We start from the raw sequence: 19,570 nt of genomic DNA on the forward strand, positions 1-19,570 counted from the left end.
GGTGAAACCTTCTCTCCCGCAGCTCCAATGGATGCTGAAACCTTCTCTCCCACGCCCCCATTAATGGTGAAACTTCTCTCCCACAGCACCATTGATGGTGAAACCTTCTCTCACACAGCTCCATTGATGGTGAAACCTTCTCTCCCACAGCCCCCATTGATGGTGAAACCTTCTCTCCCACAGCTCCAATGGATGCTGAAACCTTCTCTCCCACAGCCCAATGATGGTGAAACCTTCTCTCGCACAGCCCCCATTGATGGTGAAACCTTCTCTCCCACAGCACATTGATGCTGAAACCTTCTCTCCCACAGCCCAATGATGGTGAAACCTTCTCTCCCACAACATTGAAGCTGGTATAGGTAGATCACAGCTGGTACGTTAAATACAGTACTCCTCCCTCTTAGAAGCAAAAGAAAGCAAAGGTAGACAATACTGAAATAGGCCCATCATTTTAATGTGAGTTGGTCTTTGCAGACATCCTTGAGTTCATATCTTAAGAAATACTGACTGTGACTTCAAATATAGATGATGCTTATGTGTATGAAATAAGAATGTGTGCATTTGGACATTGAAGGAGGAGCTTTAGATATGCACAAATTATAAACTATTGAGCTTTATACATAAACTATTGAGTCTTAGACCTCTTTTTTGTTTGAAATTATTGTTTCAAGTAAGACAAACATAGATACCAAGTAAGAATGTAAAATCAGAACAATTCCTCTGCCTAAGTTACTGCCACACACACGCACACATTGTGGTATAAAAAAAACAGACAGCACCAATGGTCTTGTCAATTCTACAACCACTGACAGAAGTTTAAACCATGATAAATATTTTTTTATTTTTTTTTTACTTTTCTTCATCTCCATTTCTCAGGAAAAATAAACCAAACATGTATCACAGCAATAGAAACTGGTTTCTAAGGGACATAATTCACAAACAAGATAGATAACTGTACTTTCACTTTGACAAAAAAAAAAAAAATGAAGATGATCAGTTCAGACACAAAGCTTGACACCACAGTATTTCTTTTGCATAGCACAATGTCAGGACACAAAAATGAATGATGATATGAGCCCATATTATGAAAGACTAAAAAATAATTCATACAAGTTATTGAAGTTATGCATGAAAACAGTCAAACAGGTAAGAAATACAATATATATAGCAATAAAGAAGAGTCCTATAAACAGCCATCAGTATAGAAAATAAGTATTTTGTATTGGCTTTCTACAAAAATTATAATAAATTAACAGTAAAAAAAAATTAATTTTTGAAGAAATATTATAAATCTTTTTTTAAATTCAAGTATTTTTCTGGTTTGGAAGAGAAATACCAAATTAAGGAAATTGTACTACATTCTATATTTCTTGCTACACAATAAAACAAATTATAATATATATGATATAATACTTCTAGACTGACAGGATATATCAATATTCTGAGCTATGATAACATGTATGTATGTAAAATGCTATGATGTATGTTCAATTTATGCACAAAATACGCCTAAGTTAAAAAATGAAACATTTTATATGATTATCCTTTTAAAAAAAAACAGCTCATAGTGAAGACGCACTTGGCTGACCGATAAATTCAAACAACTAAGGCCATCCTCATCAGATACAGTTTTCTTTGATGGCGTTCCGCATATTTTCTGAGCTTTAGTGAGATGATGTATGTTTTGTTCATGCAAATAGCACATCTTTGTTTAAAATGAAACATATTCAATCATATTGCAACAATACAGTCAGAAACACGCTAAGCTGCTTGATTATTCCATAACATTATATTTTACTGGAGGGCCTGGTCATTAAAAAGGAATGAAGCCTATTAACGGGTTTACACTGTATATATCAAAGTCCATATTACTGCCTTCAATATTTGTGAAGTTGCTTATCAATAATAATACCGACATAATGTAATATATATGTACAAATATTAGCTGACGTTAACAGTCTTGTACATAGACTGAAAATCTAATACATCAGCAAAGCATTCAACTGACCATTCAGTATATTGACCATTTAATCAACCAACAACCAAGTATTGACCATTCAAACAAGTATTGACCCCCTTCAGACAACAGACCAACCAATCAATGGACCAAAAGTAAACTGACCTACAAATCAAAGTAGGCCATGGACCAACAAATCAACAGTTCACTGAGTTCAAGCAACTGATATATATGTCATGACTCAACATGGCAAGTAAACATTAAGAGGCCTGACCTGTATAACAAGTATAAGCAAACTCACACAGTGTATATTAGAGTTATGACTTTTTATTTTTGTTTTTAAATTAATTTTCCCTATGTTTCATTTGATAAACTTTTGCCAGTATGTTACTTTTTTCCTGTTTGGTCAGGTAAAAATTCTTGCACCGTAAATGTTCCTAAGCTTAATAAAAAAAAAGTAAAGTTACCCCTTTCAGGCCTTGCCATCTACGGGGCAGATGATGTTAAGGATATCTGTTTCTTTGGCCAACGGTAACGAGCAGGATGTTATGTGGCCAGCACAATGATAAACCGCCTTTACTCTCCCCAACTAAAGTCAGGTACCCATTAGAATTGGGTGGACTCGGGTGCCCTAAAAATCCTGAAATTCAAAATCCCAGTCTTTACTGGGATTTGAACCCAGGACCTCAGGTTTGGAGGTCAAGAGCTTAACCATTCGACCACCGCGCCCCCTCCTAAGCGTATTAGACTGGTCAATTGCAAGAATTCTCTAATGGTTATTCTACTAAAGAAGGCAAGAGAAGCACAGAACCTAATACTGGCGAAGAGTTTCCATTAAAAAAAAAAAGTATCATAAGAAAAATCTGAAGTCCAGATGGTGACATTCTCAACATGAAATATTATTCAAACTTGAAGTGAAGAGAGATTTATCTGCAACATCAAAAGTTAGGCACCTAGTGAGCATGGATGTCGTCAAAGGTAATGCAGGCCTGAAAAAAAAAAACAACAACTGATCTCTACAAAGAATTTTGCTTGAATTTCAATGGAAAGAGAAGTGACATTGAAGAATATCAGGTAGTCCGTTTGAAGAGCTCCGCAAAAACTATCATTCTTGACATTTTAGCTCAACATAGGGGATAAGCTGATAAGTGGATAAGCTGAGAACATTTTTATCCCATTTCCAGTTCAACTGGAGGAATACAATTCATGAAGTTTTTTTCTGAGAATCAAAGGCAAAAGTTTATTTTTTACAGATGCAAGCTTTCAATTTGAAACAAAAAGTCATAACCCGAGTGTATATATATATATATATCAAAGATACAAAGTTTCTCTTCCTGTTCACTGACCTATGTCAGTACATTATGTATATGTCTTACTATATCAATTATAAATAATCAAATACACACACACACATTTGTATAGTTGTCCAAACCTCAAAAACTTTGTGTGGAATGTTTATAACTAAAATTGCACAGATAATATAAATATGCCAATAAATTATTCATAAATACAACAGCCATTGTACCTGGTTGAATAATTAAAAAGAAATATGCATTCAAATCTAAATATTAGAACATACATTACATTCTGTTCAATCCCCTTTGTTCCATATACTTGTAAACTATTTAAAATCTATGGGACAACAATCTAACAAGAGTTATTCTGTGTCTTGCAAAAGTAATACATCAAAAAATGCACAGTAGTTTGGACCACATCTAGACACAAAATCTTTTAGCCTTTATAATGGCCAAACATGATCATCTGAATGTTGAAGGAATATTTTGCTACTTTAAGATTCTGCTGGAATGAGCAGGTGTAAGGGTTGGTCAGATGAACTAAAATTTGAGTCGAGCATGTCTTATTGAATGTGCAGGAAAATTATTTCAATTAAAAGCGTCTTGATAAAACCCTGCCTGAAGAGGACTGAAGGTTAATGCTGTGTATAATTGTTGATCCATTTTAATTCACAAAAGATATGCATTTGTGATAATTTACGCACTGAAAGAAAATTAAAAAATAACATTTTTCTCTTCTTCAATTTTTTCAATTTTATGAGGAAGGCTTATGATTTTTTTTTAAAAAAAAGCTCAACATGAATGATTCTGAAAAGAAAGTTCAATCATAAATAAGTTCAATGGTAACCAGTTCATCAGAAAAAAAAATTGTTTTCCTTGTAAACTCTAAATAAAAAAAATCCAATTGACATAAATGTAGTTTTCAACATGTGAGTGAAAGCTGGAGGAGTTCTTTGGTTCTGTCATGTTCACTGAATGTCAAAACAGCTGATCAATATCTTAACAAATTTTGGTAAATATATACAAATATCCTGCACATAGAAAGAAAATATATTTATATAACCAACATTGTGTTTAGCATTCTCTAAAGTCCCAATGTTACGAGCATTAGTCTAATCACTGCCTTGAATAAACTTGCAATGACTTTTACTTTGTTAGTATTGATTGAAACTGCTATTTAAGTCAAACCAAAATTAAATAAACATTTCTATCTCTGATAGGTGCAGAAGGAAGCCTTTGACAGGTAGAGTATTCAGGGACACTAAAATGATATGATCCTTCGTCAGCAATAACATAGTGTCTTGGCATTGTTTGAAACCGCTATTAAAGTGTTATAAGATTGGTAGTAATTTAAATGAATATTTTAATCACAGATAGGGGCAGAAAGTTTTGACCGCCAGCACATTCAAGTCTTTAAAAGACCTGATGAAAGAACAGAACAGAGAATATAGAGGGAACTGGATCACTTCTCAGCATGTCTATACGCATCAACTGTTGCATAATATGTAGGGCAAAGCCAGGTCGTTATAACATAAAACTATCCCATTTCTTCCTATTATTTTACTCAAAGAAATAATTAACTTGCTTCATTAAATGTTTTATTTTGGATACATATTCATGTAGAAGTGTAATATTACAATACATTTGAAACACACATTTGAAGAACAATAAATAGGTTTGAGGGGTACATACATAAACTCTGGTCTATTGATGTCACTCAAACAACAAGAATGTAATACCTTGCACTAACCAAAAAAAACAACTCTAAAACATGAGAGAATACAGCATTAATATCATTGTCTTGACTCTATGGCATTTCACAATAACAAAGACATAAATAAGAGTGATTCGTGAAAGAAACTCTTCAAACTATTCACATACAACAGTTTGTCAAATAACCCAGGAGAGTGATTCATGTTTAAAAAAAAAATATTACCATTCAAATAAAACAAATTGTCAAATAAATAATTTTTTTCTACAGCCAAAAAATATAAAAAGCATTACCCCAGCATAAAGAGTTATGCCTCTTGACATAGCTTATCAATGAATAAATTAGAAACCAATAACAACGCATTACAAACAAAATTGATATCAGCAACAATGACAACCAATGTCCAACACGTCTGCCAGGTTTTTTGTTCATGAACTTAAAGTTTTCTGCAGGAAACAGCCTGCACTATCACTTGTTTAGGAAACAATAAATAAAATTTTGTACAGTCAAGTGCTAATAGTTTCAGGGCTAAACAGAATCTCAATTACAAATGATGTCCGGAGTGGGAACAACAAGCTCTACACAAGGGCAGGCAACTCTGTCATCCTTTCTACACTTTCTGTTTATTTCCCCTTGTTCCCAATGATGATCAGTTTCCCATCTCTCAGCCCTACAAGGATGTGGCTGTTGCCGTTGGAGAGAGTGATGCACTGGATGGGGAGAAGCAACTCCATAGTGGTCAGTGGCCTCAGTCTGAGATTGCAAACATAAAACATTTATATATGTCAGTGCCTCAGTCTAAGATTGCAAACATAAAACATTTATATATGTCAGTGCCTCAGTCTGAGATTACAAACATAAAACATTTATATATGTCAGTGCCTCAGTCTGAGATTACAAACATAAAACATTTATATATGTTAGTACCTTTTGTTTCTGCTATTTATTTATTTTCTTTCTTATATGAGCAGCTAGTTTTAAAAATTACATTTCTATAGCTAGATCTATAGTAGAGTCACTATTGCGGAACAGTTTGCAGCTACTTTTAGTTTTCAATTTTTTGCTCCGTAATGGTTAGACCTATAGGCATTGCCCATCCATTTTCCGATAAAATAGACGAATTGTTTAGTTTTTCAACAGATATTTAACTTTTACATTCAAATCGACTGAGATATGGTCAGTCACAATTACGGAACAGGATTTTTTAAGAAGTCACAATTGCGGAACAAGGTAAAAATGTCAGAACAAAGCCTATATAAAGTATATTTTATTAGTCTTATATAATACTTGAACTCCTTATCCTTTACATTAATCATATTTTATTAAAAATTAAGACATCACATTGTAACTTTTTGATTCTTTACCTCTTTAATTTAATTGATGTCACACTACCCTGATTTTCCTTACAAGGTTTTATTTTCCACTATTCTTTAATTCTTTTTTGTTATATTAATATTATATAGGCCTATATGATATTATTTGATATTATGATTTGTCCTCTTTTTGCTGGACGTCTGGTAATCATAAATTATATATTATATGTAATAGTATTCTCTAAATGTTTTAAAATTTATGTATACTAATACAAACTCATATTTAAATTCCGATAATCTAAATCACTATGTAGGCCTAAATATTAAGTAAAATGCGCAGGTCAAGTAAATGACATCTATAGTGTTCCACAATTGTGACTATCTTTAAAAAGGTAAAAACTGGGTGAACACCTCCCAATTTAAAAAAAATTGAATTCCTGGTACATCGCTACGAAATGAAGTTTTTCCACATCCATTTATAAATCGAAAAATAGGTGTATCATGCTGGTGATGTGTCATTATCATTTTTAAAAAGCCTTAAGCCCTGGTGTATGCGGTTCTCCTGGTACGTGAAAAATAATGGACGATTCTACACCTGTCAACTTTAAACTGGAGTCAAAATTAATTTTCTGCTGTGAAAGGAAAACCTTTATATTGGAAATGTAGAGAAATGAACCATGCGCAGTACTTTTATAGTAGTTTAGCAGAAAATTTCAAAATAAAGTAGATTTTAATTAATTTCGACGAGCTGTTCCGCAAACATGCCTGCTCCGCAATAGTGACTCTACTCTATATTAATAATTTTAAAACTAATTTGTCCTTTTAGTATTTGCTGTGTTTTTATTTGTTTATTTTACTTGTCACATCTCACACAGATTACACAGTGACTGTAAAGTGACAGTTCAGAAAAAATATTTTATTACAACATAATAATAATAATAATAAAATATAACCACAACATTAAGCAAATGAGCAAGTGAATTCAGAGGAATTAAACTCACCCAAATATTTCCATCACAGTCAGCTGTCCAGAGCCATTGCCCAGAATCAAGTGGTCCCCTGACATGCACATGTCTCCAAGGCTGGAGGTCAGCGGCTCACTAAACAAATGTTTCCCATTCACTGAGTACAAATGTAGGCAATGTCTTTCCTGAGGGATGAAACCAAGAACTAAACGTTACAAACTTATATTGTATGAAAGTGTGATGCCTAAATAGCAAAGAATTGTGTCCAATATTATAATCTAGTATTTGAAAATCACCATTTCAAAAAAACAAACAAACATTTAGCACCTGACTATTTACTGAAGCTCAGTTTACATCTTGGAAAACAAATATGAATTAGATTTGAAATTAATATTACAATTTCATTGATTAAAAGAGGTTTGAGCCAAAATAAATATCAGGAGTGGTATATAAAATATATTATGTAATATAAGACTTTCCAATAATTTATAGTTCTAAAATAAAGTTATAGGTTATAGTGTTACGATATGGTTAGAAGATATCATTACAAGACATAATTAAAAGATATAATTATAATATAAAAAGTTAAGTTTCCCTTTTTAATGATAATTAATAATAGGGAAGACGACAGTAAATTTTGTTTCCCTTTACACTGAATCTCTATCCTGACTGACATACAATTTAAAACTTGTTTAAATTATAATATTAATGAGTCATTGTCTTCGCTTCTGAAGATGAAGGATAAGTGTAGTACTTCAACTGACTACGCAGACCAAGCTGTGTTAAGTGATAAAAGTGCTAGATACAAGATGTAGTAATTCAACTGACTACACAGACCCAGCTGTGTTAAGTGATAAGATATAGGTTCTAGATACAAGGTGCAGTACTTCAACTGACTACACAGACCCAGCTGTGTTAAGTGATAAGATATAGGTTCTAGATACAAGGTGCAGTACTTCAACTGACTACACAGACCCAGCTGTGTTAAGTGATAAGATATAGGTTCTAGATACAAGGTGCAGTACTTCAACTGACTACACAGACCCAGCTGTGTTAAGTGATAAGATATAGGTTCTAGATACAAGGTGCAGTACTTCAACTGACTACACAGACCCAGCTGTGTTAAGTGATAAAAGTGCTAGATACAAGATGTAGTACTTCAACTGACTACACAGACCCAGCTGTGTTAAGTGATAAGATATAAGTTCTAGATACAAGATTCAGTACTTCAACTGACTACACAGACCCAGCTGTGTTAAGTGATAAGATATAAGTTCTAGACACAAGATGTAGTACTTCAACTGACTACACAGACCCAGCTGTGTTAAGTGATAAGATATAAGTTCTAGACACAAGATGTAGTACTTCAACTGACTACACAGACCCAGCTGTGTTAAGTGATAAGATGTAAGTTCTAGACACAAGATGTAGTACTTCAACTGACTACACAGACCCAGCTGTGTTAGTGAAAAGATAAAAGTGGTAGATACAAGATGCAGTAACACACTTGTTCACATCATACAATGTTATCAGTCTACCTGCTGCCTTCGCCTCCCCTCCCCTGTCTGCTTCTCCATCTCCACACAGTAGAGGACAATCTGACCAGTGTCTGACACAGCCATCAGAGGAATGTCCAGTGTCCAGCCCAACTGGGAGGGTGCTCTGAGAGTCATAGTGTAGTGACCTTTCAGGACAGTGTGTAGAATCACTGTACCATCCTGCAGAAAGACAAAAGATATATATCGCAGGGATAAATGGGTAGTTATTGTAAACAAACGACAATCTTATATATTGTATCAAGCTCGCTAGAACTATAGTCTAAACTTTGACCTGACTTTATATTCTCTTCTTCCTACCTTATAAAATACAGACATTACTTCAAAAAGAAAAAAGATGATTACGTCCTACGCATGTTCCTATGTCAATCTAGTCATGAATTTTAACCAATGACTTAAATTCTGCCAAGTCATTGTTTTAACCTGCTGGCTCAGGCAACCCATTCCATGCTCTAATAGCACTAGGGAAGAAGGAGCATTTGTACAAATTTGTCCCAGCATATGGAATGAGGAATGTGCCTTGTGTCTTTCTGAGTATTTTATTAGGCTTTATTTTTGTATTTGAAGATTATGGTTCAGTGTTTTGTGTATAATTGCTACTTTATTTTTAAGTCTTCTATCATGATTTTACTAAATGTGTTACTCTAATCAAATGTTTTTCTGTGCTAGTTTCTTAATGTTTTCTTGAGTTGAGGGGTCCTAAACAGAGGATGCATATTCTTTTATTTGCCTAACAAAGGTTAAATAACATTTTAGTTTTTTGTTCTTATTTCATTTCTAAAATTTCTTTCAATAAACTTTAATGCTTTGATTTTTTCATCAATATGGGGATACCATGACAGTTTTTCATTTATTATAACACCTAGGTATTTTGCGTTTTTAGTCTGTGTTACTGGTTTACCATGAATAAGATAAGTGGAATTAATTTGTTTTAGTTTTTTTTTTTACTCTTAATAAGTGACATTTTTCTCCAATTTGATTCCCATTTCTGTAATTCATCTAATTCTTTTTGTTAAATGTATGTATCTTGTGATGTTTTTATTGTTCTATATATTATGCAATTGTCTGCGAATAATCTGACTTTTGTTCCTGAACTAACGCAATTGGGTAAATCATTTATGTAAAAAAAAAATAGTAGCAGACCTAAGACTGACTTGATTGGTAAAATCTAAATGTAATAGAACCATCTAGTGCCAATAAACAAGACCAGGACAAGACCAATGATGTATTTTTGATAAAACAAATGTAGAATAATGAGTGGAATGGACATACGTTTTAAAACATTCACAGTATGTTATTTTAAATGAAAAACAACATCTGAACTTTATAATGTCTTCTCTAGGGCTCATACTTTCCGAATTTTGGCATCACTTTCCTAATTTTGGCATCACTTTCCTAATTTTGGCACTACTTTCCTAATTTTGGCACTACTTTCCTAATTTTGGCATCACTTTGCTAATTTTGGCATCACTTACTTTCCTAATTTTGGCATCACTTTGCTAATTTTGGAATCACTTACTTTCCTAATTTTGGCATCACTTTGCTAATTTTGGCACCACTTTCCTAATTTTAAGACATACTTTCATTTGTTTAAATCTTATAAATATAAATGGTAATAAGATTTGTTTCACTTTATTTCAGAAAACCCTTTAATTTTGCGAAATATTTAAAAAGTATATAAGACTAACATTACCTTGGAAGCTGACACAACCAAATCTAGTTCTGTAGAGATATGAACGGCAGTGACCTCCGAGTCATGACCATACAAAGTTTGTAGAGGCTTTGAATTGAGGTTGACACTTACACCAGCCTGTCAATCAAAGAGTTGAATGTGATGAGAAGTTGAATGCAATTTGTTTGTTTGAGGTTTATAAAAACTACTGCAAGAAATGGTTGTCATCTTTGGTTGTAAAATGCTTCGGATGTAGATAATTAAATCCTAGCACAAACCTCACACTAGACAATGGGGGATGGCAGTGGGCAGGGTATGAACCCGGGACTATCAAAACCACCTAATGACAGTCCAGAGCACATACCACATGACCAATAAATTTGTTATGTGAAGCTACTAATACAAAAGGGGTTTCTGAAAGTAAAGCCGCAATTCATTTAATTATCAACACACATTGCATTCAAGTGGGAACAGACAGGTCCCACTCCTTGTGACTTTCCTGTAGAGGCAGCACTAAGCAGGTCAACATTATCCAATGTTACAATCAATCTCTTCTTCTTATGTAACAGGACCATTAAAAGTGATGCCATGCAATTTTTTTTTTGTTGGCTTAACATTCCAAAATGAAATTAGAATTATAATCATCTAAGCCTTCACCAGTTTTAAATTACTTACCTCAGGTATAAGCAAAAACATCATAAAACAACTTTTATCAGTAACATTGTTAATTAATTAACTAAGACTACATTGACAACTTCTCAACCATATTAGCTTTCAAACTTATTGCCCAATGATGTTTTCAACCATGCTTTCAAACTAATTGCCCAATGATGTTTTCAATCATGCTTTCAAGCTAGCTGCCCAATGATGCTTTCAATCATGCTTTCAAGCTAGCTGCCCAATGATGTTTTCAATCATGCTTTCAAACTAATTGCCCAATGATGTTTTCAATCATGATTTCAAAGTAACTGCCCAATGATGTTTTCAAAAATGCTTTCAAACTAATTGCCCAATGATGTTTTCAATCATGCTTTCAAACTAATTGCCCAATGATGTTTTCAACCATGCTTTCAAACTAATTGCCCAATGATGTTTTCAATCATGCTTTCAAGCTAGCTGCCCAATGATGTTTTCAATCATGCTTTCAAGCTAGCTGCCCAATGATGTTTTCAATCATGCTTTCAAACTAATTGCCCAATGATGTTTTCAATCATGATTTCAAACTAATTGCCCAATGATGTTTTCAATAATGCTTTCAAACTAATTGCCCAATGATGTTTTCAATCATGCTTTCAAACTAATTGCCCAATGATGTTTTCAATCATGTGCATTCTAGGCTTCAACAATGTGAGAAAATGTAAAAAGTTCAAAGAGTTTTACCTGCTGGATGATTTCCCAGACCATACAAGTCGTGTCTTTAGAGCCTGTGACTAAGTGTCTACCACAAAGGTCAAGGGACAAACAGGTGACTATGTCTGCATAAAGGAAACAAAATACTAGCAGAAGTGAAACAAATTATTAGCAGAAGTGAAACAAATTATTAGCAGAAGTGAAACAAAATATTAGCAGAAGTGAAACAAACTATTAGCAGAAGTGAAACAAACTATTAGTAGAAGTGAACATTGCAGTTTATAGTGATGTGATAATAGATTAAATAATAAAGTTCAGAGCTCTTCAATACCAGAGTTCATCTTTAGTTCTTGCTTAGGGTCATCTGGCCAGCTTAATAAGCACATGCACTTGTCAACTGTCATTCCTCAGATGTTAGGCCCCATGAATAGTCTCTTCCTAAGATGTCAGGGCCCCATGAATAGTCTCTTACTAAGATGTTAGGGCACCATGAATAGTCTCTTCCTAAGAGGTTAGAGCACCATGGATTATCTCCACCTTAGATGTCAGGCACCATGAATAGTCTCTTTCTCAGATGTTAGGCTAACATGGATAGTCTCCTCCTCAAATGTCAGGCTAACATGCATAGTCTCCCCCTCAAATGTCAGGCTAACGTGGATAGTCTCCAATATTTTATAGAAAATTTCAGAGTATCCACCAAGATTAGTACTTTGCATGTCAGCAGTTACAATAAAAAAAAAAAGAATTCAAAATGAAACACTGACCTATGTGTCTAACAATGTGGTTAATGACTTTTGGCCGAGTTAAACTGTACACCTGCAGGCTGTTATCCCAGTATCCTCCACTGAACAGCAGCTTGGCATCATGGGATACCACAAACAGTTTGGCACTGACCTTTAACCCAGGAGAGAATGACCCTCCAACTCGCTTCTTGGTTCTGTAAATAATGAAACCTCAAAGTTATGGGCTAAGTCAAAATAACAAAACCACAAAGTCAATGGCTAAGTCAGACAGCATCACATTGAACCTAATGTCAACAATACATTTAAAAAAACTGAACTGACAACCAATTATTTAATCATTGTTTAGCATATTTAGTGTTATTTAATTTGTGACAAATAAACAAAGGCAACAGCCCATGTTTCACTTACTTTGGACTCAACATTGTCGGGTCCTTGTCAAATGTGTAAAAATTAGGAATGGATTTATCGAAGGGAAGCCACCCATGTACACCAATAATACCTTCTTCTGTTATTGTAACCTGGTGAAGTTAATGAGGAATAAAGAACAAGACAAGTTTCGTTACAGGATGTTATTTTATAGTTCCTTTTAAAATAGCTTTTTATTTCAATGCATAAAAATTGTCAAAAATCTTAATCTTTAAAGGATTAAAAATCCACAATTTATAATTACCATTTTGTTTTAACTTTGAATTTTTTAAAAATGCTGCTGTAAAAGTTTTTGGAACAAAATACAGAAAAATATGAAACTATATAAAAGTTACATAAAAAGATGTTCACAAGGACCAAATGTAACTGAAATGATACAAATACATCACCAAATTGTAACATACCAGACTGTCTGGCATTCCCTGTTGTAATATGGATCTTGATTGGCTCTTAGGCACTGTCACATACACCAAAGGGTCCAGGTCAGTTGACACCTAATGAAAACAAAAAAAATTGATATATATATACATACTTTCTTTATAATAGTCCTGAGTAAGTCAAATGTTAGGGGAGGTAAGAAATGATATAATGATATAAGAAAGTGGACATTGTTCAGTATTATAGCAATCTGTTGTGGTGACATTAAAGGAGGGATGCTGTGACAAAAGTTCACAGTGGAAGCACTATTAAGACCAGCAGAAAATGGCTTATAAAACAAAAAGATGGAGAATTCTTGTCTTGAAAGACAATGAATATGACCAGATGAATCACTGGTTATGTTGTTTTTTTTTAGTTTGGGAAGAATTCTTTGACGATTCTCACAGATGTACACAATATGCAGGTTGCAACTGGGTCTTCCAAGTCACATGAAATAGTGCACTCATTCTTAATCTTTGGACTTGAAGACAAGATCTCTCCTACTATCCAGGCTCTCTTCAAACTGCACCACACGACACAACAAACTTAAAGAACCTCACAACTCAGGGCTCCAAAGTATAAGTCAGTTTAATTTCAAATACATCGCAATTGGCAACAACATTAACACTGACTTTACAAAAACATAGTCTCTGCTCCGCACTGACTTCACACACCGTGCTGGTTCTCGCCTCGTACTGGTCACATAGCGAGGTAACATGAAGTTAAGTGATTCTGACACACTCGCTCTTATATAGTGTCTCTACTGGCCTCGAACCTTCTTGACCACTCCAGTTGATCACTTTTGCCCGTGACTTGCGTGCGTAATATTTATGACACTGGTCCTTGCCGAACTGGAGTATACTGTCACTGGACTCAGTTGACCGCTCATCCTTCGCTGGACTGTGGCGATTTGGGTAGGCTAAAAACACACAGCACTACCCCCATCTGTGTCACCACCAGGTTTACAACAATATTATCGCTTTTCATACATGGCGGAAAAACTATAAATACTTTGCCTTTTGGTGTATTTGGTGTACAGAAGTGTAGATAGACTATTTTTGTTTGTTTTAAAAAAGGTCTATGATCATTTGTTTGCACTTTTTTAGCACTGCAGCGAGGTCACATTGTTCAAAGCTCTTCTGTTTCTAGCACAAAATGATTTGACTCTGGAGAAAGCATTAGACTTTCACTCTAGGACTTTACATTTATTTCAAAACAAATGGGCAACAATAAAAAACAATAAAAGAAGATTTGAATAAAGAATCAACTGGTACTCATTGTGATCTAGTATTAAAATTATAGCTCAATTCTTTTTCCTTTAGTTGAAGTTCAATTGAGCATGCTTGACATTGTTGAGTTCATCATGAAAATCTTCAATATATGCTAAATGAGTACTGTGTCTTGTTTTTTTTTATTTCAGCAGTCAGTGTCTACAAATGAATGAGACTTAACACTGAAAGTTACTATACAATTGTTATAATGTTAGGGCTAAACAGAAGTGGCCAGATAAACAAAGAGAACACAATGTCTAGATAAATAAAAGGGTTTTACTTACATGAACAAAAAATGGCTTGAGATCCTTCAGGAAATTGAAGATGCTCATTGGCTTGCCAGATTTGGCACTCTTTGTTACAGCTTCATCAAATGTTAGTCTCTTTGGGTGAGGTTCCTAGACCAAACAAACAAGAATTTCACTTAGAAGCCACAATTAAAATATTTTATTTACAAAAAATGCACAATATATAAACTAAAAGTTATCTGATTGATAGATTGTTTAAGATACCAGCACCATCTCAGTAATGTAAATAATTCATTATTTATATCTTAAACTAACAACCCTCCCCCCAACCAAAACAACAAATAAAAAACATCCAACTTTAATTGGTATTAAAATTGAAACTAACTTTCAATAACTGAGAAGGAGTCTGGCCAAAGTTTCTAATCATGCCTTCCACAGAGAGCCTCTCTTTGGGGTCCTGGATAGCATCAAGGTCCACAGCACCTACAACAAAAACAGGAGATCTAGATCCACATGTGGCTCAACTTTTCCACAGATACAGACAAAAATGACAATGACATAGATATCTTGAGAAAATAAGGCAAAGGTGCACTGAGCTATATAAACAAACTCAGAGAGAAATATTGCAAATTTTACTTTTACCTTCATAAGTAACATAGTAGAACACATTAAGAGCCTCCACAGCTGCTGGTCCCTTCTGCTTGTAGCCAAAGATAAGATCAATCCAGTTATGGAGATTAGAGGACACGTACTCACATTCCTAAATAAAAGGGAAAGAATTTAAGAACTTGTGGATTATGAAAGGATCAAAAGCTTAGATATAATATTATGGGAAAAAAAAAGATTTAGAAAAAGTAAAAAAAATAATTATGTACAAAATATGTATCAAAAACCAATATTATGTACAAAAAACAATATATAAGACAATATTCTATTTAAAAACTGATAAAGAGTATTATGAAAACAAATATACAATATAAGTGATAATAGGAGTAAACTTCAACATTCCAGCATATTCCAAATTAACCTTTAACCTACCAAAGCCTGTCGATGTTTATAGATGAATTCCTCAGGAGTACTAGCCCAGGGTGGTAGTTTCACATCATCCACCGGATCACAAGTGATCTGCAGCCTCCCCAGATCAAAACCTTTCATAGAGACATTCAAAGTGTAGAAAAAGTAAGCATTATGTATCAATAACCTACAAATAAAAACAAGTATATGCCACACAGTGACGCTATACGTAGAATATAATGTCCACATGTTTAGTACTATGTTCTTATGTTTAATACTATGTCAATATGTTTTGTGTTCATGTATTCCACTCTTTTACTATTTCATGTTTAAAAATAAGCATTATGTATCAATAACCTACAAATAAAAATAAGTATATACCACACAGTGATGCTTTACATAGAATATAATGTCCACATGTTTAATACTATGTCCTTATGTTTAATATAATGTCCACATGTTTTGTGTTCATCTATTCCACTCTTTTATTATTTCATGTTTCAAAAATAATTTTCTGTATTTCTTTTCATTTTGTTTTGTACTAAAATGTTGCCAAATATTTAACTTGCAGCTAGATCCTCAACAGAAACAGATGACCTTAGCATCATCTGCTCTATAGATCGCAAGGTGTGAAAAGAAAACTACTTACTTATAGATCCTCAAAAGAAGGCAAGCTGCCTAAGTGGTAAAGAGCTAGTCTTCCTAACCAAAGAGTCCTGGGTTTGAATCCTGGTGAAGGCTGGGATTTTTAATTTTGGGATACTCAGGGCGCCTTTGATCCCACCTAGCTCTAATTTACCTGTCATTTTTTTGGGAAAAGGTGGTTGGTCATTGTTCTGACCATATGACACCATCAGCCATAGGAAAAGGTAACATTTACATCATCTGCCCTATAGATCGCAGGTCTGAAAGGGGAACTTGATTTACTTTTTAGATTCTGAAAACCGTGATCTTTGCAACAATTACACTTCCAGCAATGTTAATTTGTGTTAAAGTATCCCTCTATTTGTTCAACTAAAACCTCATAAACTTCTAAGTTTGGCTACATTGAACTTGAGATAAAGGAGAATTTAGTCCACATCAGCTTAAGTTCAAATGACATTCAATGGAAAATCACACATCAGTTCTTAACTCTTTCTCTCCTAACTGACTATACCAGCGTTGATTCCACCAGAGTGTGGTTAATAATTATGGAGACAAAGAGTTAAATGGGAATATGTCCAATGTTCCACTTATAGACAATAATAGACCACTTCCACACTTATTCTCTATTGTACCCACTGAAAGTGAGCAAGAGTTGAATTTTTAAAATTAATATTACAGCAATGTCTTATGAGTGATTTCATTAAGTTGGGGAAAAAAAAAAGCCCCATTCATGAATTATTCACTCACCATTGAAGTTGATATGCCCCATTCATGAATTATTCACTCACCATTAAAGTTGACTAAAAATTCTGGGAAGTAAAAAAATTCAGGAATCAGTTCCTTCACATCATTAGGGTTGTCCATCAGCGAAGCAAAGCTGCCAGGAATTGAATGAAACTGTCTGTCTGCTACATCAAACCTGGAAACGAATTAAAAACTAGGACTTAGTGACTGGAACAGACTAAATGAAACAAAATATATTTTCAATACTAAATGAAAGTAAGAAATCCTAAGATTGAAGAGATGAGGCGTGAAAATAAATGCATGCAAGATAAGAAAGAGCAAGAAAAAAAAATGTCCAAGGAAACTTATCTATTTCTAGCCCTAAAAGGCTCTAATATTCCAAACATTTTAATGTTGTTGTTTTTTTTTTGCAACTAATTTAGCCATGAAGCTTGTAGACTAAATTCCAAAGCAAGGTCATAACTTAAGGACAAAATTTGTAACCTTATAACTTAACAAAACCTTTTCATTATCTTGTATGTATCTAAAAGTAGGAAGTAGAAGATATATAACATTTTATCAAATATATTTAGCGCTGCAGTCAAACATATTCATTAGTCACAAGGACTGTCTTCAGTAGTGATTAATTGTTTCGCTTGAGTAAAAAGCATTGATGAATTGTGTTCAATCCTCTTTCTTTGTGGTTTGAAAGTAAGAGGGGGTGGGGTTTCATGATGTTTGGCGCTATAGTTTGGTGATCAGATTTCTCTTGCTAGATAGATTTTCTAGGGATTGGATGTCTGCTACATCTGTTCTTCAGGACTACATTTGTAATGGACACAGATTACCTAACACCAATGCTTCGTGAGATGATTATGCTACAGTAGGGGCTTCAATGGATACTGATTACCTAACACCAATGCTTCGTGAGATGATTATGTTACAGTGGGTGCTTCAATGGACACTGATTACCTAACACCAATGCTTCATGAGATGATTATGTTACAGTAGGGGCTTCAATGGATACTGATTACCTAACACCAATGCTTCATGAGATGATTATGCTACAGTGGGTGCTTCAATGGACACTGATTACCTAACACCAATGCTTCGTGAGATGATTATGCTTCAGTGGGGGCTTCAATGGACACTCATTAACTAACACCAATGCTTCATGAGATGATTATGCCACAGTGGGTGCTTCAAAGATGAAATTTTTGTGTAAATTCTGCAACCTATATTTTTTGTTCTTCTCTTCAGCCACATATTTCTATCAAACTTCATTGAAAATTTAACTTACAATCCCACTGTACATGAGGGAGCCATTGGGCTGGAACTAATGTGTTTTTTTCTCTAGTTATGTGCAAAGGACTGGTTGTCTCCCTTGTTTATTGACTTGAAATAATTGTGTTACCTTTAAGTACATGTAGGACTAAATGCTTAGATGCTACTTTTTAATGTACGACTTTAAATTTCTGACCAGTATTAACAGGACAAAAAATAAGTAGATTAAACACAGCGTGAATAACATTATAATGATAAATGGAAGAAAAGTGTTGAAAGACTCACTTGCCACTCTGTAGCTCAATGTGGAGTGTGGTGAATGGCTCCACTCTCACCAAGTAGTGCATGACGCTGGCAGCATTACTGTAGTGTGTGCCATAGTGAAACTTCTCTATCATGCCAGATGGATCTTCAAATGTATCGTACCTACAGAAAAAAGTTGGGAGGGAAGCAGAGATAGAGGCCCTAGTAACCAAATTCATTTTTGCTCTGTAAAAATTGTTTTTTTTTCTATGTCATTTTTTTTGTATGGGTGTTTTGTGATTTTTTAATCAGTTATTAAAATTTATCAGAGGACACAGATGCAAATGGTTGGGAAGATTTAGCTCTAGACTGCCATATAGAAGAGTGGTGAGGAGACTGCCATATAGAAGAGTGGAGAAGACACTGCATATAGAAGAGTAGAGAGGAGACTGCATATAGAAGAGTGGAGAAGAGACTGCATATAGAAGAGTGAAGAGGAGACTGCATATAGAAGAGTGGAGAGGAGACTGCCATATAGAAGAGTGGAGAGGAGACTGCTATATAGAAGAGTGGAGAGGAGACTGCCATATAGAAGAATGGAGAAGAGACTGCCATATAGAAGAGTAGAGAAGAGACTGCCATATAGAAGAGTGGAGAGGAGACTGCCATATAGAAGAGTGGAGAGGAGACTGCATATAGAAGAGTAGATAGGAGACTGCCATATAGAAGAGTGGAGA

General features: G+C 34.3%; 1 protein-coding gene across 1 annotated transcript in view; it reads right to left on the minus strand.

Moving 5' to 3' along the window:
- Positions 1-763: 763 nt before the first annotated feature.
- Positions 764-19,570, minus strand: part of LOC106056697 (neurobeachin-like protein 1) — a 70,315-nt gene continuing 51,508 nt past the window's right edge. Inside the window, exons 49-62 of the mRNA XM_056013843.1 lie at positions 18,876-19,016; positions 17,372-17,502; positions 15,963-16,072; positions 15,567-15,684; positions 15,310-15,407; positions 14,961-15,074; positions 13,393-13,482; positions 12,971-13,080; positions 12,584-12,756; positions 11,850-11,944; positions 10,491-10,607; positions 8,780-8,959; positions 7,278-7,426; positions 764-5,716 (exon numbers count right to left, since the gene is read on the minus strand). Coding sequence (XP_055869818.1) covers positions 5,587-5,716; positions 7,278-7,426; positions 8,780-8,959; positions 10,491-10,607; positions 11,850-11,944; positions 12,584-12,756; positions 12,971-13,080; positions 13,393-13,482; positions 14,961-15,074; positions 15,310-15,407; positions 15,567-15,684; positions 15,963-16,072; positions 17,372-17,502; positions 18,876-19,016 — 1,756 coding nt within the window. The 3' untranslated portion in view covers positions 764-5,586. The remainder of the gene's footprint in view (positions 5,717-7,277; positions 7,427-8,779; positions 8,960-10,490; positions 10,608-11,849; positions 11,945-12,583; positions 12,757-12,970; positions 13,081-13,392; positions 13,483-14,960; positions 15,075-15,309; positions 15,408-15,566; positions 15,685-15,962; positions 16,073-17,371; positions 17,503-18,875; positions 19,017-19,570) is intronic.

Source organism: Biomphalaria glabrata, chromosome 16, assembly GCF_947242115.1.
Source record: "Biomphalaria glabrata chromosome 16, xgBioGlab47.1, whole genome shotgun sequence".
Lineage (NCBI taxonomy): Eukaryota > Metazoa > Mollusca > Gastropoda > Planorbidae > Biomphalaria > Biomphalaria glabrata.